Source organism: Maylandia zebra, linkage group LG22 (genome assembly GCF_041146795.1).
Source record: "Maylandia zebra isolate NMK-2024a linkage group LG22, Mzebra_GT3a, whole genome shotgun sequence".
In the NCBI taxonomy this organism is placed as follows: Eukaryota; Metazoa; Chordata; class Actinopteri; order Cichliformes; family Cichlidae; genus Maylandia; species Maylandia zebra.
The window spans coordinates 27,870,432-27,895,982 of NC_135187.1; the positions used below are offsets into that span (position 1 = coordinate 27,870,432).

A 25,551-nucleotide genomic window follows, 5' to 3' on the forward strand; every position below is an offset into this window, starting at 1 on the left:
GTGAAACTCCATAATTAATTTTAGTGTGTAAAGTAGACTCCCCATTTGCATGAATGTATTGGTAGATAGATTAAAAGATATGATTCAAACCACTGCAGCACAGTACCTTTAATACCTGTGGTGCATTCTAACCTCTACAGTAAAAGCTGTTCAATGAAAATTTGATCTTTGCTTCATCTGTATTGTATCAAAGCAACTGGAAAAATTGCTAGTATTGAAAAATGTGCAATCTTAACTTACTGTATGTGGCACAGAAGTTAAGTGATTCACAAAGTAATCAGTAATATACATGTTGTTACAGCAAAATTATCATTAGATAGTTGTAAATGTACATTTCTTTTTTTCTTTTGTTTTCAAGGAGCCAAACTGTTTTTAAGTGGTCTTGAGCAATAGATATAAAGGCTTTCAAAAAGCCTTTCACAGATTTTCTTTGGACACTGGATGCTCTTTCACTCATAAGTTTAGTCCTTTAACTCATTTTCATTTCATTGTTGTGTCTATACATTTATGTTTGCACATGTTTCAGTAGATTGATGCACCCATTTCCCATTGTCTTGAAAGAATGCAAAGAAATGAGGTGTAGCTCAAGACTTTTGCACAGCACTGCATAACTTACCTTCCCCTTGTTGTTCTCCCAGAGACACTGCTACCACTGCTAGCTTCAGCTCTTGCTTGTAATAGGCACCCAGTGCCTGTTTGTTTTTCAGCAGTTTCAGTCAGATTAATACCAGGGGACTCGGTAAAGGAGTAGCTGGGCCATGCTGTATATCAATAATCATGACTTAACCTTCTTACATTTTTATTTAACTAAACCCACTTGCTAATCTGAGCAAACCAGCCAACTCTGGTATGTCTCTCATAAGAGTTGTGCTTTTTTGAGTATTATTATCTTCTTTAATACTTTTTGAGTGCCTCTTCACTTCTCAATCAACTCTGAGCCACGTGTGGACATTATGATTAACCTAATGTTAAAACAACATATGAAATATTCTGATATAGAAGGTAAATAAATATATAGTGGCTAGGTGTGCAAATACTTTTGATCCCAGGTATTTAAAGGGTGTCCAGAAAATATAACATATGCTTAATTTTCAGTTTCACCAATTTCAATAATTCACAGGCAAGTATTTAAGGATTTTAAAATTACGCATATTCAAGGCAGTTATATAAATAAAAACTACCGTTATTCTTGTATTGTATTATTTATTCTTTAATTATTAGAAAACATATATATATATATATATGAAAACATATATATATATATGTTTTCTTATCTATGGGGTTATTTTGTAGTGAAAGCGTTTCAGTTCCTAAACCTGAACCACACTTTTTCAACTTTCTCCACAAAACTGACCAAACCAGCCCCGAAAAATCACGTGGTTTCTGAGGTTTGCGTCTGGCTTTTTTTTCTCTCTGTGGGGGAGCGAGCACCCTTTGAAGAATTGCGCATGCGCGACAGTATTTAATCTCCCTTGCGAGTTTACGTTCAACACCTTTTGGCAGCAAAGTCTTAGCAAAGAACTTTCAAAAGTATTATTCGGCATATCTTAGCACTTGGAGTTAAATTCAGGCGATGCTTTCTTGCCGCATGTGTTTTGGAGCGAAAATTAGTTTTGGGTCTCGGGTTGGTTGCAAAGGTACTTACTGGAGCTAGTTCCGCCTTGCTCTCTCCCCTGTGATGGACAACAGCGACAAGTGTCAAAAGTAAGAAGGGTTCAATCAAACAGAACAAAAACGGAAAAATCACCAGCCTTTTGGATAAATACCACCTAGGCTGACCGAGTACGGGAAAAGGTGAGTCACCGTTGTACAACACATTGTATCGGTCTTTAGGAGCTTGAGCAACAACTGTAAGCTAATTTACATTAGCTAGCAAAGCTAATGCTACAGTAGGAGGACAGTAACCACCTGTTGCTGGCTCTTACTTAACTTTAGTTAGCAGCAGCCAGGGATTAGCTTTTGTACAGGTGCTGCTGTGATACGTTTCTGTTTCATGGGAACATACCCAACTTTTGGTTGCTCAGGGTGGAAAGAGAAAATGAAATGGAAGACAGAAAACAACGTAAAGGAATGTGTATCGAAATAGTTTCACAGGACCTTTCCCCCAATTAGCTTCTGTTATGTAGTTTCCTGTACCTGCCTGGCCTTTACTGTACACGTAACGTTGGCTAGGGCGATGCCAAATAGCTGAAAATAACCTTCTAATAGTTTCTTTCAATGCTTCTTACATGTCGTTCTCAGTGCAGACAGCAACTACTACACAATTAGCATATCCTGTGTTTTTTGTATTTTTTTTTTTTGCCTTACTTTTGAATAACTTAAAAGAGATCTTAAGAAAGAAGATCAAGCGTTCTGAGTTATTACATCGCATTATACTAATGTCGAAATGGGCCCTGTTGGTCTAGGCCATTTGATTTCCAGAGAAGTGCATTCCATTCACATATCGGTCTACATGCCTTGACAGGCACCCGGTGCCTTTAGACCTGTTTGAAAACAGTAATACGCCCTGTAGGAGCCACAGTTTGTTTTTGTGCTAGACAGGCAGCTGTGCATTGTCCTGTTGTTGGGATATGCATTCAGATGGATGTTGTGGTTTTTTGCATTTGACCAGGACCACACTCACTGAACAAGCATACGAGAAAAATTCCATAAAAGTCAGACTACCTAAAGGTATGTAACACTATGAAGTGACGTTGAGAGACTTTATAGGATAGGGCTTTTTGAAGGTACATATTTTTCAAATGGTGGGAAAAGGGATAACCACCTAATTGTTTGCCATGATTGATCTTTTGGCAGATAATCAACTATCAGTTTTGTCACAGTTGAATTTGTCACTAAATTTTAAAAGTTGGCTTTATAGAACTGTAATCCCTTTTTAATTTTGCCCTCTCCCCACCTTCTTGTAATTAATGCAGAGCAAGAAAAAGCTAGAGAATATATATATGAAAATATATATAAAAAAGCTTTATATATTTTTTTCTCATGCTGTGAGAGATATTGTCGAGCCTTAAAAAATTGCGTGCAAGTGTAAAACAGGCTAGTTTTGTAAACAGTTGCACATAAGGGTTAGTGGGATATAAATAGCTCAAATGTGATTATTTTAATGTTGTGGAGCTGTGGGACTTAAATTCGAATGCATGTGGCACCATGATGAAAGTGTTTCACTGAGAGCTACGCAGTTACTCATAGCTTCATTTAGTGATCGCCAGGCCTGCACAATAAAGGCAGCACAATGGCTGATTGTGCACCTCTCAGCTCTGCACAACCCTGACCCTTTTTCCATGAGCTGAGAGTGAGCTAATTGGGAGCTTACAGTGAACAAACACGATTGTGTGAGGGGGAAAAATAAAAAATAAAACTTTACGAACTGCCAGTGCAGTACAACCGCAGCATTTCAGCTAAAGATAGACTTTTCGAAGGAATCTCGCATTACTAAAAGTGCTAACAAAAACATGAAATGACATTTAAAAGAAATGATTCAAAAAAACATATTTCATTATGCAATGGTTTGCAAGTTTTTAACATAATCTGCCATCATTAAACATTGCTTTAGTTCCATTAAATCAGAGTCAGGTCGACATTTAACAAAGTATGTTGACAGCTTGAAGTGCTAACTTTATTTTTAAGGAAAATTCTTGGACCTGGTTTAAATTCATGAGAGTAATCACTGTGGATTGGGTGTGTGGAGCTGTGAGAGTCTCATGATGTGCATTTTATGAAAAGTGACAACCAAATTAGATAAAAGTCTAAGTGGCTCAAGGAGTAATCTTTTTTTGTTGAAGAAGGATAATTGACACATTGAAAAAAAGGTCATGCTCTTGCCTAAAACACATTAAAAAAAACAAAAAAACCCCAAAAAGACAAAAGTGGAAATTTTTGCTGAATTTGAGATCATTTCAGGTGTTTGGAGATTAAAAACTACAGTAAACAAGAGGACAATAATATTTTGTTACGATACATTTGATATGATATATTTCAATGGTTCCTTCAAAGTATAAACACAATCCTTCCAGAATCAAACTTTTCCACTCAGCAACCATCTTTGTGAGGCCTTCAGGTCATTGTTTTCTGCAGTTATTTTGAAGCTTGTTTCCAAAGAAATTTTCAAATGGGTCTGTCCGGCATGTCTTTGGAGGATGCTTGAAACGTCTGTTATGAAGGAAAAGTCCTTCAAAATTTATGACTAATTGGCACAAAGAAGCTCCATAAAATTACTTGTGTAGTCACATCTGATGGAAAACTGTGAAAGTTCTACAAATTTGCTCCAAAATAAATGTTTAAAAACAAACAAACTCAGAACCCTAAAGTTACATTTTTGCTTCACATGGATTTTTTTTTTTGTATAATTACATTTTCATTGGCACCTGGCATTAGCAAAATGTCTGTCTGTGTTGCTAAATAAATGCCATGCTAATGAATTGCTACTGCAAATAAAAAGTACACTTACTTTTCTACTTAAACTTTATTATTTATAAGTAAATTATCTACTCTTAGGATCTATTAACAGAGTGTAATATTTGGGCTAAATATTGTAGATGAAGTATTTAACAATCTGTATATTTTTCTTTTCCTTAGTTGAACTGCCACTTTTTGGTAGTTGTAATGTTTCCACAGAGTAGCAGTGAAGTATGGCTTTAAAATAAACTCCTTTCAGGTTTTGTTCCACAAATGTTTTTGTTCTCAGGTAAAAATAATTGTTAGCCTTAATTAACATGTTATCATTACCTGGAGAGGCCTGAGCCATGTCGCCACGTCACAGCTCTGGTTTTGGTCACATGTTGTTTTGTTGTTTCTGCTCTCTTTACTTTATCCTCGATTAAAATGTTTCAAAAAAAATTCATATCGCACTTGAGATTAGGTAGCTCTAGCATACCACTTAACACTAACTATCTTGGTAAGGGCTGTACACAGTATTATCTAAATTAACTTCACTGGTCACTGGAATATAAAAACTGCATATACAGAATCACCAGTAAAAATGTTTTTCAATGAAACCTGATTTTAAAGTCTGCTGACTTTTCCACAAAAATAGTTTCAAAACGCTTTTTTTCTCCCCCTGAAAGTCATGCGACTATAATACTTTTGTGGCATTATCCCCCAGATTTAAATACAAGATTTTTTGAATACCATGCTTCAGAAAAAATCTGCTTTTCACAGAAATGTGAGGACATAACTTTATTCCTATTACCAGACCTGAAAATCTAGCTGCTGTTTAAGTTGTGTGATGTGGGTTTAAGTCACAGAGCTAACATGGAAGCACTAACTGAAAACCAAGGTAAATCAGAGGCTGGGCTATCACCTATTCAACCTTTGGTTGTTCTGTAAAGCAGTGACAGGATTGTGTGCGTGTGTTTGCACATGTTCACGTGGTGTCCCAAGGCCTCAGTCCACTGGCTCAGCTGTTCTGGTTTTCACACTCTTGTACATGCACATAAACTGGTGCACATTAACTCACCTCTGTGTTTGCTGTGCTGCCAGCCGGCACCAGTGCTCAGAGGATATTTGAGAGCAGAATTGGGTTGCAATGGTGCTGAATAGGGCTGAACGATTATGGAAAATAATCTAATTGCGATTTTTTTGCCCCAATATTGCGATTGCGATGCGATATGCGATTATTTTTTAAGGTCTTTGTCTTCTGTATTATTAAACAAAGACAAGCAATACATCATATAGTATGGCCAATACTATATTACATTAATTTTAAACTGTTCTTTCCTGGAAGACAGACCTCTGTTATGATGACATGAGGTGATGCATGAATTGATGACTGACATTTTTATTTAACTTCTTCAATCACAACAGTATATTTGAACATACACAATAGTTTATTTTTAGCTTACAAACATCTGAGCATAAAGTGCTGACAAGGAACCCTGGTGTAAACATTAAAATGAAAGTCAGTACAATGTGCAGATTGCAGAAATATACATTAAAAAAAATCAGTGGCTTTACCACACTCAGTTTTTCGACATCTGTGAACTACTAGACAGTCATTCAATTAAAAAATAATATTAAATAAATAAAACTAATAAATAAAAAATACACACATCTTACTGATCTCTGCAGTCAGTAACATTACACATAAAGTGCAAACATAATAGCAATTGTATAAACACACACACAAACACGCCTTTAAAATTTAAAGGCGTGAAATTGGACGGTCTAGCCTTCTGATTAGCGTCACCGCTGTCTCGGTGGAGTTTAATATACTCGGCCGTCTGCTTCTTGCTATCTAAAATATAACCAGACACTGGTGTAAATTCTCGACTGTCTCATACTTCTGTTTAATAAGTTTTCTGTTTGACGTTTAGTCAGCTGTGTGAAAACCAAGGAGGAACCCACCCGGGGGATTAATAAAGTTTTATTTTATCTAATCTAATAACTTTAATCTCAGCCAAACCGATTTACTCACGAACAAACAAAACACTGAAAAAAGCCCAACAATAACATTTTTAGGTTGTCTAAGTGACTTATATATTACGTTTAACCCGAGCAGCGAAACCCGAGCAGTGATCTGAAAATGATGTGCCGGGAGTTGTGCCGTTCTCGGCCGCATCAGTAACCCTCGAGCTCCCGGCTAGCTGTCGAGCTGGTGGGTAGCAGACGCCTCTGAAAACGTCGAAGCACTTTTGCAAATATGGGATATCTTGATAAACCGAGCAGATATTTGATGTTTACACAACTACTTTCTCGCCTGAAAATATGTTAAAAGTTTATTTTGTGACCCAGAAAGATTAGTATGAGTAATTTTAAAACTTAGTAGCGGCCGCCATTGCTGGAAACTGGAGTTTGGCTGGGCCGCGCTATGAATTCTGGGATATGGTAGTAATTTGGACAGCCTTCGGCACGTCGCTGTGATGTAATCGGTCTACAAATGCGGCCTCAGGAGGATGCAGCCCATGAATTTGGACATGTCCAGAGTATAATCGCAGCCTTTGCGGTTAGAAAATTGCACTTGATCATGTCGCGATATTATCGCAAATGCGATATATCGTTCAGCCCTAGTGCTGAACTTGATCTAGTGAATTATTTGTGAGTGTAACTGTGTATCAGTTTCTTTCTTTACTCATCAGTTGGAAATAAGCCTTTATCTATTTATTATTGCTTATCAGGAAGAAAGTAATAAAACTATGCATCGGTATTGGGTCAGATTGAACAGATTTATTAGTAATTATAAAAATATTATCATTAGGCAAGCAGGACCTATTTTTACATGCCATTTGCACGCATTCTTACTATTAACAGTGTGCATCTATTTATATAGTGGATGTCAGTGTTTTGAGTTAGTGCACTGTTGCGGATGTTTGGCATTTTGGGGAATACCTAGGAGTTACATGTTTAAGTAAACATATGCTTAAGAGAAGTGGAATAGCTGAAGTGAAGTACAGCGCAGCTACAGCTGTTGAGCATGTAGGCCAAGACTTGTCAAACCAGTTGGACTGAACCAAAATGGTTGAGGCAGAGGGGTTGGACAGTTGCTGAACTCAAACTCAAAGTTCAAAAGCGGAGTTGGTGCTCTTGTTTCAGTGTGAGGTAATGAGTGTTTTATCGTAAATGAGCAACTTGTTTTCCTTTTTTCATCAGTGGTGTTTGGGGGGGGATCTCTGCTACAGTCCAAGGAAATGGCACAAACTAAAACTGTATCTCATAAACTGCTTACTCAGCAGGTTTTCAAAGCAGCTCATCTACAAGGAAGTTCACTTTTTGTGTCTTGCCTTATGTTCCTGAATGTTTGTATACTTGACAGGATCATTTTGCTGCTGAGGTTTTCCCCATTGGAACCAGAAGTCAGAAAAGGAAAAACTTCAAGGTCGCTGTTTCTGGGGGAGCATTTTATTGATAATCAATGACCTTCAGTCAAAGTAAGTTGACTCATAATGGCATTTTAAAATACAAATCTCATACAGATAACAATTATTGGCTTATTGTGCATTTTCTTCATCATGACTGCAGCTGAATTCACATAGAACATCCTGTGCTTCATCAAAAGAAAAGTAAAGAAAAGGTCTAATTCTCGCCTACCTACACTCACTCTTTTATTTTGTAATGTACACATTGTTCAGTCACACGGGCGGGGTTATACCAGTTTGTTCGCAGGAGACTTTTGACATTCCAAAGTGCAGCATGATACTGCTGTTAGGACCCACCTCTGTTGATGTCACCATGTAGCCGCACCCACTGTTTCTGACCAACTGGCAAGTGGAGCAATGCTGTGAATAGCTCCTGTGATGCTCCCTGGGAGAGAAAACACACACTGTCAGTTTGTCAATGTCAGCTGCTTGTTTGACCTTGTCATCTGGAACTTAACTATGATCAGTCACCAATCCACCCAGCTGCTTGGTCTTAAAGCAACATGACATTAAGAACAGTGATTTGCTAGCCTGGGGACGACGATGCTGCCATTAGTCCCTTGAAAGCAGTTTAATTACTTTTTGATTTTGAATTATGATGTGTCAGCCATGTTTGAACATTAACGAGAAATGTCAAAAAAACAGAAGATATTTATATATATTTTTTTAAGACTTAATGTTCAGTGTGAGTCTGAACAATGATCCTATAATATTTAGTCGGCTGTTTGATAGTTTGGTGTTAATGAGATTTAAGTAGACCTTGTTCACATTTTTTGCACAGATACATTTTTGTGGTAACTCATACAGGGTTTAAATAAACCTCCGGAAGATTTTTGTGAAAATGCATATTGGCATAACATGCTTCACCCGACAGGCCAGCTTAACAAGTGAACTGTATATAGGTCTGTATATAGGCATAGTTTTCGTCAACATCCCTTTCTTTTCTGAAGAAAGCAAGACGATGACTAAATAAATTCAAGAGGAAAATGGTCTAGTGAAACAAGCTCCAATTGGATTTAAGTTGTGTAGAGAGGCGGGCCAGGTTTGGAAGTGAGCCAATCAGAATTAACCTCCTTGTGCAGCAAGGTTAGGCTTGCAATTTGACGTGTCTGTGACAAAAACAGGATGGGAGGGGGGGAGAAGCTCCCATGCTCTCTGTCTTCATAAGAAAACAGGAAGAGAAGAGTGGACATATGGACACATTCACATTTGATATCAAGGAAAATAAGACACTTTATAAGCCATGTGGCACAACTTTTACCGGTAAAAACACGACAAACACTTTATATTTTACTCAACTGTGATAATGGTATGATTTTTAGCCAAATTAAAACGGGGCTCAATCTAAAAGGGTTACAATGCCTAAAATAGGACTAACACAAAATGACGTTTTAGTCAAAAGACTGCCACTAAAACAAAATCAAAATTTGCTGTCAGAACAAACACTGATACGGATTAACTACACATTTAGCTTTCGGCTACATTTAGCAAGCTATTTTTATTCTGATTTATTTTGTAGCTATTATACTTTAGAGAGCATTAAAAATATATTCAGCTTTTTAAACTTTATTTACATTTAAAATATATTTATTTTTTAGAACTTATTCAGCTGCTTTCTTTTACAGAATTGTAGTTGTTGTATTTCATTAGGGTCTTTCAGGTTGGAGTAGTTCAGCTTGCCACTTTTATTAAGCTATTTAGTTTTTTGTGAGTTGATTACTGTGTTTAGCTGCTGTTGTATTTCTGTAGGAATTTCATATCTGCCTTTAGGGATAAATAAGGAGCATAAGTGCATTTTATTGTTTGGAATTGCAGTTGGACAGTGTAGAAAAATAAATAGCTTGCTGGGACCACAAATGAACAGACTTTGGTAGAATGTAAAGAAATGACAACAAATGTTGGGACACCTGTTTGTATTTTGTATGACGTTTTAAAAAAAAAAAAAAGACCAAAAAACATGGCACGAGATATCAGAATATACCATTTTTAAATCACAAAGTATCAGTATTATGATCGGTCTTACAAATCTCACATTGGTCAGGCTGTATACATTTGCTCCTATTATGGCAGTATGCTGTAGTGATGTCTGCAATGATGTCATTAGTTTTTCAGACTATACTCACAGCTCAAGTGTTATTGCAGTAATCTTATACCTTATGTAACTTTTAGTTGGCACTTCATCAGCTTCCTCTTAAACAGAACGATTTATAAATGCTTGTATGCTTTCAGCTTTATGGTTGGATTGTCTCCGGTGGTCCTCATGATTGAAAATGTTAGTGATTGTTTTTATTACACCCTTTGTTTTACATGTAAAACTTTGAAGTTATATGGCATCAGTTGCATTGCATTTTGAAAACTGCCCCAGTATGCCTTCTTAAATTATACTTGAGATTATGAACTCAGTGTCTCACTCTGTCACACAGTAACAGTTTTTGCTTGGTTATCTCAAAGTGCTTATGTGAAGTAAAGAATTCCAGATAACTTCTCAGCAACGGAGAAAGAAAAGCATTTTATGTCAAAGACTATTTAGTGAGCATTTTAATTTTTTATATATGTGCCTTAGTTCCTGGGAGAGTGTGCACTCCCTTTCTCTGCAACACTACAACTGCCTGATACTCTCTTAATGGTGACTTTTTTTGTGCCTTTTAGGCTTTTAGAATTGATCTGAAGTCAGTGTTTGAGCTAATTAATGCCCTATGTTGTCTTGGCTAAAAGGAGAGCTTTTGTTTAGCTTCAGTGTTCTCCCCATTAGCTGCAGAGAACATCTAATCCAGGGGTAGGCAACTCCAGCCCTCGAGTGCCGGTGTCCTGCAGGTTTTAGATGTGTCCTTGATCACAACACAGCCGACTCAAATGGCTAAATTACCTCCTCAACATATCTTGAAGTTCTCCAGAGGCCTGGGAATTAACTAATGATTTGATTCAGGTGTGTTGACACAGGGTGATGTCTAAAACCTGCAGGACACCGGCACTTGAGGCCTGGAGTTGCCTACCCCTGATCTAATCTATACGAGCAAACATGTGGCGGTTTCACTGACTGCTCTCACCTTGGTGTTTTGGTTTTTGTTTTTTGTTTTTTTGTTTTTTTTTTGTCTGTTTGCCCACCCCCCCCCCCACCCCCCCACTAAACAATGGTTTTATTTGTTTTGGGGATTGATATTTCAACAAATAGGATATTGTTTCATTTTAGTTTTTTTCTGAATCTCTTAAAACATTTTAAACAAGAAATAAAAGTTATAAAGTCTAACATATTTTTAATGTTTGTGAAAGAAGTAACTGGAACATCTTATAACAAATAAATCTGTTATACTTGTTTAAAATGAATATTAAATGCTTAATACTTGTTTCAGGAGCTGCTGACTGCTGAGTTTGCACAGTGATGGAAAATCATGGTAAGAAAACCAAATTTTATGTTACGATTAAATATTTTATTTGTTTGACTAGATTAATTTGTGTGGAAAAGGTTTACAACAAACACAAAGAGAAGCTTCTGTAGTTTAACAGAAATGCCATCTGATAATATGAGGATGCCCATATAGGGACTGTCCTTGTGACGCATAGCTCCATTTATCAGTACAGCTATCTGATTGGCTCATACCCAGAAGACACACCCGTAGGTGAGTCGAGCTGCTGGTTTCACTCACTGCAGTGTGGCCTTGTGTCTATTTTCACTACTGATCGTTTCACCCTGTAGACGTCTTAGTATCACCATCCCATTCATTTAGCCCTGAGGATCTTTTGTTCTAGACTGAATCGTTATTCATCTGTGAAAACATAGCTGGGATGGCTGTGCAGTCTGAATATAGTTGTGAGTAAACTTTTTTTGTCTATCACGTTGATGGTAAACGCTGTTTACCTTCCTTCAAACAAGAATGTGTTTTCTGTACTTTCAGTATATCTTGTGTTTAAGTTTTAGAACATTTGTGGCCATATTCTAAGAATTAATCTCATATTACTTTAATTCATTGAAGTGCCACAATAGGGCAGAGCATAGCTGTATGTATGGCCCAGATAACTGGGCCATGGTGGAGAAGATTAAGGAAGCTCGATCTACTCATCCCTGCCTGGCACTGTGGCCAAGCAGTAAAAATAAACTGCACTTCCTCCTCAGGTCTGCTCTAAAAGTGATGCTATTGAGAAACTGACAGGCTCACATGTTTTTATGTTTCGATCGCAGAGCTCTTTCATCATGATGAATCATTCTACATGTTTGTGTTTTGGGGTTGTCATTGTGACAGCAGTGTGGGTTTTTCTTTTGAGTAATTGAGTTAATATTTTCACAATTTTCAAGCTGCTTGAAAACCCAAAGTGCTTGTCTCCATCTGCCACTGTGCTTCTGAAAGAGTAGGAAGTATTTAAGTACCATGATAGTACTCTACAGTAATTGCCAAAGGTGTTATCATCCTGTTTGTTTTGTTAGGATTTCAAGGATTGTTGTGCTAACTACTGTCCTTGTACCAATAAGCCCACTTGTGTTTGTGCATTCCACGCATTCCTGCGTCAGTTGTGTTGCTGCATTTTGACTGTAGAGGGCGCTACCGTGTGGGCCACATTTTGAAGTCAGCTTCTTTTGGAGTTTTTATGTCCTTTAAACATACGGATTGTTCTCTCGCTCCTCTTCACTTTAAATATTTCTTGAAAAACCTCAAGTTTAAGCTTGCTATATACAGTACAATGGAAGTAGCATGCTATTATTCCAGTGCTGTTTTAACTTTTCTTATCTCCCTATCCTCAATCCTTTAACATTATGTTTGGGTTTTTAAAATCATGAACATGTTGTTACAGTAGACTCCTCTGTTCTTTGAGTAGACTTCGAACGACTTCTGCCAACTAAACTGTTTCTGAGTCACAGTAGAAAAAATGAACATGCTTTTTTTGTAATGTTTATCTGTCGGCTTGAAAGAGGGAACTCTACTAACTCTCACACAATGTGTAATTCAGTCATGCTTCCCCATCTGGCACTTATGAGGACAGATGTGAGAGTAATGTCCTTAGACAGCATTTACTGGATTTTAATAAGAGGTGTAGCATATTAAGTAAGAAGCAAGTGCGAACTCTACATTGGGCTGTTTTTTTTCCCCTGTAACCAGCTTTGATTAATTTGAAACAAAAACATTTGCACTAGGGAGCTATTGGTGTGAAGCGGAGTTTCACATCATTGCTTTAACGGACAATCCACAGGGAGTTACTGGACACCTGCACTGTGCCATTTCCTCTGCTCTGCCACTGAGCTCCACCTTGGCTCAGCTCACCTTCCACTTCTCAAGTTACCTCACCCTGCAGATCCCGCCCCCTTGCCCTTAAGGCAGTAATGTTTTGTCACTCTGTAAATTGGTAGAAGTGGGTGGTCCCATTGCGTTTGAAATCCCTCTATCCTTGATGTCTGATCCGGCCAAGCTTCAGAGATCTCCTGCTTCGAACTTTGCCCTCAAAAAATCAGTTCTAAGGAATGAAAGGCACTCCAGACTGCTGGATTATCTTATTGGTGTACCTTATTTATGAAGTCAGTGCTCCAAGAAGGGAGGGACCAAAGAACTGAGTGAGTGTGTTTGTGTTTTAAAGTGAGAGAGAAGGAGGGAGGGAGGGTGTGAGAGAGAAATAACATAAGCTGAAGGGAGGGCAAAGACTGTAGAGACTGAACGACGCAAGTGAGCAGTCAAGACAGTGTTGAGTTACAGGAGCTCTGTCTGTTTGGAGGAGAGCGAGGTGGCTTTAGTCTTACTTCTGCTGCCGCTGGCCTCAGGAGAGGCAGCGCCTGGCAGCCCAGGAGGGACAGAAGCCATAGTATGGGACACAGTGCTAGCAGCGAAACTGTGGCCCAGCAACAAGCCCAACACAACACGGGTGAGTCCAAGGCCAGACGCTCAGCACTTAACAGCTGTCATGAACATACCTTTGACTAGTTTTAACTGAGGAACAAATCTGGCAGCCAGAGGATATCATGTTGGATGGAGTATACAGAAACAGGTGTCTTCAAAGCAGAGAGAAACTAAAAGGCAGCAGGCACAGACAGGTGTAGAAGTATGCATGCAGATGGAATGTGGCGATTGTGAAATGTGCAAGCCACACAAAACTCTCTCTGTCTGCACTCATCTCCGAGTGGAACCTTATCTGAAAACCGAGATTTGGGGGTACAAGGCACCAGCTGACTCCAGCTCGCTGCATGTTTTAACTCAAACGACTTGACTCCTGGAGCCTTCCTATAATTCACAAGTCTACAGGAAACCATAAGTCTCAGTGTCTTTGGTTAAGCAAACAGCAGATCAAACACTGAGAACTGTTTTTTGCTGTTAGTAGGAAAGTCTGCATCTGGACTCACACAATTCTTACTAACAATGCAGCTCATCATTTTTTTTAAATTTTTTTTATTTTAAATCGAGCATCTGTATACCACTGGAGTGTTTCCTTTCTTTTGAACAATATCTCAAAGCAGTGTGTCAGTCCTGGTCTGATGTGATGTGGTATTCTGCTGGATAGTTTCCCTTTAAACATTTTGTAACACTCGTTCCTCTGCAAAACAAGTAACACGAGAACATCTTCTTTGCTACATATTTGCTCTCCATTTTTGTCTCTGGTGTGCTGTTCTGTGGAGTTGCTATTAGTGTGTCATGACTGGCATGACTCATATGGATAGCTTGACTAGAGGACTACAGGGTATTACCAGCTAGTTAGTATAGGTTTAAGGCTTTTATAACTCTTTCAGGTGACTGGGAAAAGCTTTTCTGTTCATAGCTGGTTTATTAAAGCAAATCGGTAGCTTGGACAGATTCTGACTGCTCGCTCAGGGAGCATTAGTAGCATGCCATTTTTTCCCTCTTGACTGTGGCTCTCAGAGGTCACTGCCTTTAGGTCTTTGCTCACTCAGTGAGAAGCTGCCTTGTCCAATTGGTTTGCTGTAACACAAGGTCACCATGCCATATTTCTGACCACTTCAGTGATCTCCTACTCTACTGCCACCCTGCCCCTCCCATTGAACTCCAAGTGTCAGGAATAGCTGTGAGAGCAAGTGATGAGTGCAGAGAGCACATAGGATAGGATTCCACACATGCATCCAACAGCCTGGTCACAACATACTTATCGAAATATATCAAAAGAAACAAATGTATTCACTTATATTTTCGATAATTTCAGCTGTGGTGACTGTAATGACTGCTGTCTGACATTTTAACTTCAAATGTCTTGTTTTGTCTGACCAACAGTCTGAATTCTATTTTTTAAGAAAGTCAAAAAGAAAATAGTCTAAAAGGAAAAAGAATATCAATATTATCCAGATTATCAGCTGGATGTTCCATATTGGTCCTGTTGAATAACTTGTGCAAATAAGATAACTAGCTGATGACATCACTATGTCTTTAGCTGCTGTGTCACAAATTAAAAAAAAAAAATGGATAATGGACACAATGAAGAATAAATAAAACTGCACTGGTATCGGCCAAATGAAATGGTTGCTGTCTTACTATGATTTCCTTACATGCAACAAATGCAGAGCCACACGGTGTCACCGATGTGACTTAAAGAATGCTTGTTAATATTACTGTACAACTAAATCTGAGTTGGCTCTGTGACGCGAAGTGTGAGAGGAAAATGCTTCTTGAAAAGGGGACACGGTGGAATGCTTTCCTGCCTTGTGATGGACGACACAGTGTAGTGTGGGAATATGTAGCATTGAATTAATGTTGCGATTGGTGACAAATTGCATGCATAGTTGTATATATATCAATGTAGAAGTTACTCAGTATTACAATGATTAATCTAAAACTGGTAATGTCACTGATGCTGGAAATGAGCCACTTGAGTAATTGCTGTATATATGCACCATTTGCTGTCAACAAACATTGATCCATGATTTTATCTTATGTAGTCTAATCACATAATGGAGAATTAATAGGCTGCTCTGTGAATATGCAGATTTTAACTTGTATCAGAAATGTCAAACCTGTGATGGCCCTACTTTCACACTGTTGGTTGGGACTGTTATTTCACGAAATAAATGTCTATTTTGAATTTAAATTCGAATTGTGTCCCATGAATTGCCAGAAAACCTTCGCGTGTGCTCAGCCTGATGAGCTTTTTGATAGTCAAAAGCAGGATAGATGGGACTGAGCATGGGAAGTACTTGGAACATTGAGTTGGGTTTCGTTTTATGAGTAAAAAGAACTGTAGTAGACCAAAATATGCTCCCTCTTGACTCAAAGCCAAGAGATGAGATATGGAAAATTTACTCAGTGTGTCAAACTATTGGCTCAAATTGTAGCTGCCCATGGCACACACACCATCGTTATTCTGATGGTCAAACAAGCAGCCAAAAAGGATGGTAGGACTCTTCCGCAAAGAGTGCGCTCATGCATTCACCTAGTGAGAATGAGGCCCTCTACAAGATACAGAATGACACAATAATTACTAATGCAAATTAATTAATGCGTTATTTATAAAAGTTACACAAAATGCTCTCAAATAATGTGTTAATTTTTTCTTCTAAAATATCACTGTGGCAGAGTAGACACAATTTTTCCTTTAGAGTGGAGTCATTGACTTTGTAAATGGTAAATGTCAGTGTTATGATAACATAATATATTCTATGTGAATATACAGCATACGAAGTTTTAGCATTGAAGTGCAATTTGATTTGCATGGAAAAATAACCTGAGCTTTTATTGGGAACTATGAGAGTTTCAGGATGACAGACACGGTGCATCCCCATGTTGTTGTGGTTACTCATTGTTACACATACCACAGTCATGCATATATGCCACAGTCTCTGAGGAGAGTGAGACACTGTTGTCTAAGCCTGACATTACTCTAAGCAGTATGCATGATTTCATGTCTACAATGTTATTTTTCACTGTGGTCATCAGAATAACTTTGTTTTAAGTAATGATTTTTATTTACATTTTTTTCTGGTCTACATGGGAAAATTATGTGGTAAATATGTGAATCTGTGGCTCAGTGCATCAGAGATGAACATTTTAAAAGCAGCGGCAGATTCAAATTTGCCAACCTGGTGGGGTCATTAAGATGTGATGGGGCTTGATTATTCAAGGCCTTGTTTGTGAGGAGAAGGATTTTAAATTTAAATCTGGATTTAACAGGTAGCCAATGAAAAGAAGCCAATATAAGAAAAATGTGCTCTCTCTTTCTAGTCCTGGTCAGTACTGTTGCTTCAGATTCTCAAATCAAATCAAATCAAATCACTTTTATTGTCACATCACATGTGCAGTAGGGCTGCCACAAACGATTATTTTGATAGTCGACTAGTCACCGATTATTTTTGCGATTAGTCGACTAATCAGATCATGCATCCATTGGACGTAAAACGTACAGCTTATTGCACCAGCAGCATCTGCTCTTATATAACTATCATTAGCTTACAGCTATAAGTGTTTACGGTATGTGCTAACTAAAAATAAAGACAAGATGATAGTTTATTAAATTTTAATGAAATTTGCAGATTCTTTCGGTGAAGTTTAATAAACTCCTTGCTATCTAAAATATAACGGGACACCGGAGTATATTCTCGAGCGTCTCTCACTTCTGATAACCAGTTGTTTATTCAGCTGTGTAAAAACTATAACTTTAATCTCAGCCAAACCGATTTACTCAGGAACAAATAAAATATTAAAAAAGCCAAACAATAACATTTTTAAGTTATCTAAGTGACTTATATATATTTAACCTGAGTAGCGACAGACGGCAGTGGGTTTGAAAACGATTTGGGTGAGCCTTGCCCCGGCTAACTATCGAGCTAGTGGGTAACAGACGTCTCCGAAAACGTCGGAGCGCTTTTGAAAATATGTGGTGTCTTGATAAACTGAGCAGATATTTGAGGTTTACACAGCTACATTCTCGCATGAAAATATGTTAAACGTTTATTTTGTGACCCAGAAAGAATAATAAGAGTAATATTAAAACTAACTAGCTGCCGCCATTGTTGGAAACTGAGCTGGGCTGCGCTATGAATTCTGGGACACAGCTTCTTCTTCTTCTTCGGGGTTAATGGCAGCTGGCATCCTTGTACATGCAGTGCTGCCATCTTCTGTGTCAGGCCGTTATTACACTCTTAAATCCTACTGCTTACCGGTATTCCTGCGTCTTTTGTGATCTTACAAAGCTTCAAACGACGCGTCGACTTTAAATCAGTCGTCGACGATTTTGATAGTCGACGTAATCGTGACTAGTCGACTAATCGTGGCAGCCCTAATGTGCAGGTACATTGGTACAGCACATGTGAGTGAAATTCTTGTGTGCGAGCTTCACAAGCAACAGAGTTGTGCAAAATACAATAATGTAAACAAGCAAAATACAAGAATGGCTACATCTGAAACTAATAAATATATGTACAATATATAATAGTATATGCATTTCTGGATGTGTATACTAAATATTTTTCTACGTGTGTGTGTGTGTGTGTGTGTGTGTGTGTGTGTGTACACACATATTTTACAATTTAAATAGAGTAAACAATAAATAAAATGTATAAAATAAAATATACAGAGTTGAGACATGTGCAAAACAGTGGCATTACTGTACAGTATGGAGTGCATAATGTTAAAGTTCCAGTAGTGAAGCTGAGGTGTCTATGAAGTGTTCAGCAGTCTGATGGCCTGATGGAAAAAGCTGTCTCTCAGTCTGCTGGTACGGGACCGGATGCTGCAGAACCTCCTTCCTGATGGAAGCAGTCTGAACAGTTTATGGCTGGGGTGACTGGAGTCCTTGATGATCCTCCCCGCTTTCCTCAGGCACCGCTTCCTGTAGATGTCTTGGAGGGAGGGAAGCTCACCTCCAATTATCCGTTCAGAGCACCGCACTACTCGCTGGAGAGCTTTGCAGTTGTAGGCGGTGCTGTTGCCATACCAGGTGGTGATGCATCCAGTGAGGATGCTCTCAATGGCACAGTGATAGAAGGTCCTGAGGATGCGGGGGCTCATGCCGAATCTTTTCAGTCTCCTGAGAAAGAAGAGGCGCTGCTGCGCCTTCTTCACTGTTTTGTTTGTGTGTACTGACCACGTAAGATCCTCAGCCAGATGTACACCAAGGAACCGGAAGCTGCTCACTCTCTCCACAGCAGCGCCGTTGATGGTGATGGGGGTGTGTACTTCTCTGCACCTCCGGAAGTCCACTATCAACTCCTTTGTCTTTGCGACGTTGAGGGTGAGATGGTTGTCTTGACACCAGTGGGTCAGGGCGCTGACCTCCTCCCTGTAAGCTGTCTCATCACTGTTGGTGATAAGACCCACCACTGTAGTGTCGGGTTTTGGATTGACTGAAGGTTTTTTAGGACATTCTGATAATAAAAAAAAAAAAAAAATTACAGTAGTCCAGCCTAGAAGTAATAAACTAGTTTTTTAGCATCACTCTGAGATGGGATGTTTTTGTAATTTTAGAGATATTGTGCAAATGGAAGAAAGCAGTCATACATAGTTCTGTAATATGTGCATTGAAGGACATATCATGGTCAAGAATGACTCGGTTTTATCAGAATTTAGAAGCGGTCTCTGCTGCAACTTCTCTGCCTGTTCTGGTCTCCTCTGTGCCTTTCTCTTTTTTTTTTTTTTTTTTTTTTTTTCCTTTTGTGAAAAGGCTTTAGCTGAACTGATAACTAAGGGTGTTATAGGCTGGCCTCCCTACTTCCCATTATGAATCCTATTGATCATATTTGGGGCAGTGTTGCATTTTAACCCTTTAAGACCTACCATAGAACCAAGTCCGCCAGAGCTTATATTATATTTTTACATGCTGTGGAGCCATTTTTGGGAGCATTTCAAGTTGCTATACATCAATACAACCATTATAGCCCAAACTTTAATAATATGTCTGCATTAGGTGCATAGTAATTACATAAATTGCAAAAAAGTGCAATAAACTACAAAAAAATTGAAAATTGAAAACGAAAATAAATATTATACTGCAAATTTGCAAAATAACAGCATATGCATCAAAATAAACTATTTCCAGCAGTGCAATATGAGTCCTAAGCATCCCAGAAACGACACAGAAAGTCATAAACTCAAACATAACTTTTTAAAACACAAGTATAGGCTCATAAGGCCCCGATCGTAAAAAAACTACATTTCCGCAAAATGACGTCACTTCCGGTTTCGGGCAGGTCATGCGGTCATGTGATAGTTCGCGCTGATGGACGTAGGAAGTGTTACAAACAGCTGATCGGATCGGCGAAGCGTGTTTCTGGAATATCATGTTTTTGTTGCTGCAAGTGATTTTTAATGCAGTTTTTGCAAAGCTATATGTGGAAGGAAACTGTGACCTAGGACAAGCTGATGGCATAAGATGTAAGTACAACTCCTCCGGTTTCATATGCAAAAAAAATTATTGCGCTAGCTTACGTGGTTGCAGAGCTACCGGGATTTAAAAATAGTTACGCAAAATGGAGCGTGCCCGCTCCGATCGGCTGTAAAGGGTTAATGCCCCTTAGCATAATTAGTCACTAGGTCAACCTGCTTTGCAACAAAGCTGGTGGAATCCCAGATATTTTTCATTGAATGCTGTTTGTCAATCCCCCATCAATCAACACAGGCAGTTGGGTTGGAGCTGCCGGAGAGTGTGTCTCCTGTGAGATTGTTGGGTGGTCAGAGATGGGAGAGTTTCAGATGTGACTTGGCCTTTGATCAACAGTGACACACTGATGCCTGAACACGCCTACCCTTAATAAACAATTCTTTCATGAGATCATTCAAAAAACATCCGGGCTTGAGCCATGGATGACCCCCCCCGAGGATTTCAGAGACAAATGGTGGGGGGTTGGTCATTAAATGCCATTTTGAAATATTCTGTCAGTTAACAGTTTGATGGATGACCCTGCTGCAAATATTTCATCAGGTCGTTATAAATTAAATGCATACAGATCTGTGTCAGAGGCAGCCCTGTTAGTGTGGCTGTGGTGGATCAGTATTTTTTGATAGCTTGTGGTTAACACCAACACTAGGGCTGGGCCATATCATACTGTTCACGGTAATACCGGTATAACGTTGGGCAACAATAAGACAATGAAATATCGCAATAGAATATGGGTAAAACGCGCCTTTGTTTTCATATGCACATGGTGGAAAAAGCATGGCGGCGACGGAGAATGAGAAGGGCGAAAGCGGATCGTTGAATGAAACGGATGAACCAGAATTTGTTTGTAAAAATGCTGCAACTTCAGTGGTGTGGAACTGGTTTAGCTTTCGTCCGTCAGATACACACCAAAGCACTATTTTTGGTAGAGCATGCTTAAAATCAATCCTTTGATTTTTCTGAAAATCGTCAGCACCCCTTATAATCCCGTGTGCCTTATGTATGAATTCTGGTTGTGTTTACTGACCTCAAAACGATTTTATGTCGTACACGGCGCTCGAAAATCTGTCAAATGTTTTAGTACGACTTTGCTAAGCTATGAACCCGCACCGCTTGATGGATTGTCGGAGCATTACAGCTATCGTAGGCAGGCGCCTCGCAGAGTGATACGTACTGTGCTTCAACATAATATTACCGTATTGTGTGTGTATAACCTCTTTAAGTTTCGTGGACATTATACATGGTCATGCTGAGGATATGTCGGCCAATTTCCACTGGAAATGCCTTTTGGTTAAACTGTCAGCAAGGAATTTGCATTTTCACTGTTAAATTTTTATATAACTTTAATGCACATAAAAAAAAAAAAAACCCCAAAAAAACCAGCTGCTTGTTTAAGTGAAAATACATTTATTTTATTTTTTTCTTTAGCACTAATAAAGTTGTGGAGTTGTAAAGTATTTTGTCTAGTGTCAATTATATCGTCAGTTATATTGTTTTTGCAATTTTTCAAATGTATATCGTGATAAATATTTTTGGTCATATCGCCCTGCTCTAACCAATACAACACTTTAATTATTTAAAAAAAGTTAATAGTTTGTCAAGGTAGCTGTCTCTGCTAATCATAGTATAAACCCATCCAGTACTGTGCCTGGACTTCCCTCCTATGAAACAACGTTATTGACAAACAATGACATTGTCTCGATGCATCATACGGTGCTCAAAAACCTGTGTGTGTGCTTTTTACCATTGAAGGTGCCTTTCCAGATCTGCCAGTTTTATAGACACAAATAGACTGTTAATAACAAGAAGCATCAATGTGTTCCCAAACCATTTAAAATTTTTCATTGGTCTTATGACAGAGCAGTTTTTTCCACATTGCCTCGGTCCATTTTAAATGAGTTTCGGCCTCAAGAATACTTTGGCGATTCTGGATCATATGGCTTCTTCTTTCCATGACAGTGCTTCAAATTGTGGATGGCATGGCAAACTGTGGTTAGACAGAGTGATTTCCTGAGCTGTTGCAGTGATTATCATCACAGAATCATTTCTGTTATTAACGCTGTGGGCCTTCGTGCCCAAAGATCATGGACATTCAATACTGATTTTTCTGCATTATCCCTCCAGGATTTTATCCAGATTTTCAGACTTTTTGTCTTTTATTCCCCTCGGGGGTGGAGCACAATGTTCTGAGGACTCTGACCAATGGCCACATTTATCTAAACCCTGTGCCACACCGGTCACAGCTCAGTTTCTCACTGTGAGGCATATTGAGATAAGAAAATTATAAGAATTTTGAATTGGTGACTAATGACTAGTTTGCCGATCTGTTAGTTTGACCTTTGCCCGGTCTGGCTGAGTGTGAAATGTAACCGAAATGCTGTGTATAGCATTTTTAAGAAATTCTCTCTGGACCTGTTCCTGAAGGAACTTGTTGGGTATGTCATTGACTGCCAAAATATAAAATGAACTCATTTATAGTAGAGAGGGATGCATAAAATGTGTAGTCTAACCGCTACAGCTAAATAAGCACATTTTAATATTCCTTTCAGGGACATTAAACGTTGAAATGCCACAGGACTTCCTGTCACTGTCTGCCATGCTCCAGTGCAGTATTGTGTAACAGTTATAACTGCTGCCGACTCACCGCCTAAGAATTATAATGGTAGATTCACACCCACTTATGGCTTTCTCGGGATTTTCAAAACACCTCCTCTGGAATGCTCCTGTTCTAGAATGGGGGTGGCTGTAGCTCAGGTGGTAGAGCGGTCACCTACTCACAGGAAGGTTGGTGGTTTGATTCCAGGCTCCTCCAGTCTACATGCCAAATATCCTTGGGCAAAATACTAACCCCATGTTGCCCTCCAATGCATCCATTGGAGTGAGAATGCGAGTGAATGCTAGATAGAAGCACTAAAAACCTTAGATCAAGTGCTTGTGTGAATGGTTATGATTGGGTGAATGCGCAAGTTGTATAAAGCGCTTTGAGTGCTCAGTGAGAGTAGAAAAGCGCTATTTTAGAATCAGTCCATTTACCAATTCTAACTCAGATATGTACTTTCCCCCTTAAAGCCAAGAATATTTCAGGTTTTCAGTTTGATAGTGGTGGTGTGACAAATGGAGGAGAATACCACATGGTCTTGAATCCCCACTGTCACCTTAGTGGCAACCCCCCCCACCCCACACACACACACACACACATTAATTCACACCACCCTGTAAATAGTAGGAGGTGGAGGAGTGGAATTTGGACTGGACTTGTTTAGAGGTTAGTGTTTTCATTATGGCGGTTAATAAGGCAGCCCTGCACTGGTGCAGCCTGTAAAGGCTGTTTAGTTTTTACATTAGACGGTTGTATGTTCTCAAAATAAGGGATAAGTGTGACACTGGATTAATGTGTGAGGGTGTTGTCATGAGTTGAAATTGTTTTTCTGTGTCCTGTTCATGCAGATGATGAGGTTGACCTACAACAGAGCACAAAAGGAGGTGAGGAAGGCAGCTCTGGTGGAGGAACGCCTCCAGCTAAACGTAAAGGCAAGTTTTCCAAAATGGGAAATATCTTCAAGCCCTGGAAATGGAGGAAGAAGAAGCCAAGTGACAAGTTCACAGAAACATCCATAGGTATGGTTACTACAGGATTTTGTCGCGTTTGCATGTTGTGTAAATCATTACATCGTGCTTAATGTATGTGTTTTTACTTTTTGTTTTAGTTTTGGAGAGGAAGATTTCAGTTAGGAAAAGCCGCCAAGAGTTAATAGCAAAAGGCGTTCTAAAGGACGACCCAGAGAACGGTAGGTAGACCTGTAATACGCATTCTGTGGCTGAACTGGATCCAACTTTAATGACACTCGTTTCACTGTTTTGACAGAGAGTAATGAAGTGAACCACTCCAAAGCTCCACCAGTTAAAAATGGTCACCCTGTGCCAATGGATGTGGACAGATTCTCAGAAGCGGGGGTGCGAGTGTCTCGAGGGGAGTCGGACATTAAGGTGAATTCCAGGCTACCCCAACTAGATGAACGTCGTAACCGAGTGCCGTCTGACGCTTCTCGAAGTAACCGGGCACCGCTGGATGTGGACACTCATGCACGGCTCGCTGTTGATGTAGACAAACGAAGCCGTCTGCCATCAGATATTGATAAGAAAGGAGGAACTCTACCTCGAGGGTCTCAACAAGATGATAGATACCGTAGAGATGAGAGAAGAGACGGCAGAGATGAAAAGAAGGACAGGGAAGAAAGGGATAGGCGAGAGGAAAGAGAAAGGGATGGTGGAGTTGACCGGAGAGAAGATAGAGACTACAGAGAAAGGCGAGAATGGAGGGATGAAAGGACAGATAGAGACAGAGAACGGCGGGACCGGGACGAGCGTGAGAGGCGGGACCGCGACGAGGACAAGAGGCGGGACCGCGACGAGGACAAGAGGCGGGACCGCGACGAGGACAAGAGGCGGGACCGGGAGGACCTTGAAAGGAGGGATCGGGATGAGAGGGAGCGTCGAGTCCGCGAAGAGAAGGACAGGAAAGACAGAGATGAAAGAGAACGACGAGAGCGGGATGAGAGGGACAAGAGGGATAGGGACGACAGGGAAAGGAGAGACAGGGATGAAAGAGAACGCCGCGAGCGGGAGGACAGAGAAAATAGGAAGCGTGATGAAAGAGAAAAAAGGGATGACAGAGACAGGAGAGAAGAGAGGGATCGGCGTCCCGAGAGAGACTGGCGAGAGAACAAAGATGACAGGGACAGAGAAAACCACGAGAGGAAAGATGCTCGAGTAGAGAGGGAGGACAAACGGGATAACTGGGCCAAAAGAAATGAGAGAGAGAGGCCAGGACCCCAGCGGTCTGTGGACAACTTTCAGCCTATCATCAGGCCTGCCTCTGAGATTGACTTGAGGCCTCCTCTCCAGAAGAGCTCCTCAGAGGAAAGCAAGAAAGTTCGCCCTGCGTCAGAGTCTGACCGAAGGAGCACCCTGCCCAGATACGTAGCCCCTGCAGAGTTCAGAGAACGATCAGGTGAGGTCTCTCTCTCAGAAGCCTTTAGTGATACCCAAGTTGTTTGATCTGCTTTTTGATAACTCACTGAAGGAAACTTGAAAAAGTGCATTTTGGACAAACTGAAAGTTCGTCTATATCACCGTTTGGTTTAGGTGGCTGGCCAGAACATCTTACAGTAAACGGATGGTTTCCTTTTAACTTACTTTTTGATACCAGTCTCATCTTTCAGCTTCCTTTTGTGTCAAAATATATTTCTTACATACTCACCAAATGTTAATTTGACCTTCTACTTGCTCAAGGAATGAAAACCACAATTCAACACAAAATATACTAAGGTGTGGTTTGCAGGTTTAATTTCAACCTTTTGTCATGTTATGAGAAACATGGCCATCTTTGATAATTGCGATTTCATGAAAA

The 25,551-nt window shown here is 39.5% G+C and overlaps 1 protein-coding gene across 10 annotated transcripts in view; it reads left to right on the forward strand.

The window, feature by feature from the left end:
- Positions 1 to 1,447: 1,447 nt before the first annotated feature.
- phactr4a (phosphatase and actin regulator 4a) overlaps positions 1,448 to 25,551 on the forward strand; it is a 36,934-nt gene continuing 12,830 nt past the window's right edge. For 2 of the 10 annotated variants that reach the window (XM_012922791.5, XM_076878910.1), the window contains exons 1-4: positions 13,444 to 13,694; positions 23,589 to 23,759; positions 23,849 to 23,929; positions 24,007 to 25,152. In XM_012922791.5, coding sequence (XP_012778245.3) covers positions 13,637 to 13,694; positions 23,589 to 23,759; positions 23,849 to 23,929; positions 24,007 to 25,152 — 1,456 coding nt within the window. In that variant the 5' untranslated portion in view covers positions 13,444 to 13,636. Of the gene's footprint in view, positions 1,795 to 2,526; positions 2,671 to 7,747; positions 7,863 to 7,986; positions 8,006 to 11,200; positions 11,243 to 11,516; positions 11,659 to 13,443; positions 13,695 to 23,588; positions 23,760 to 23,848; positions 23,930 to 24,006; positions 25,153 to 25,551 lie in introns of those variants that run through there. The other 8 variants (XM_012922797.5, XM_012922799.5, XM_012922793.5 and 5 more) reach the window with 7 other exon arrangements.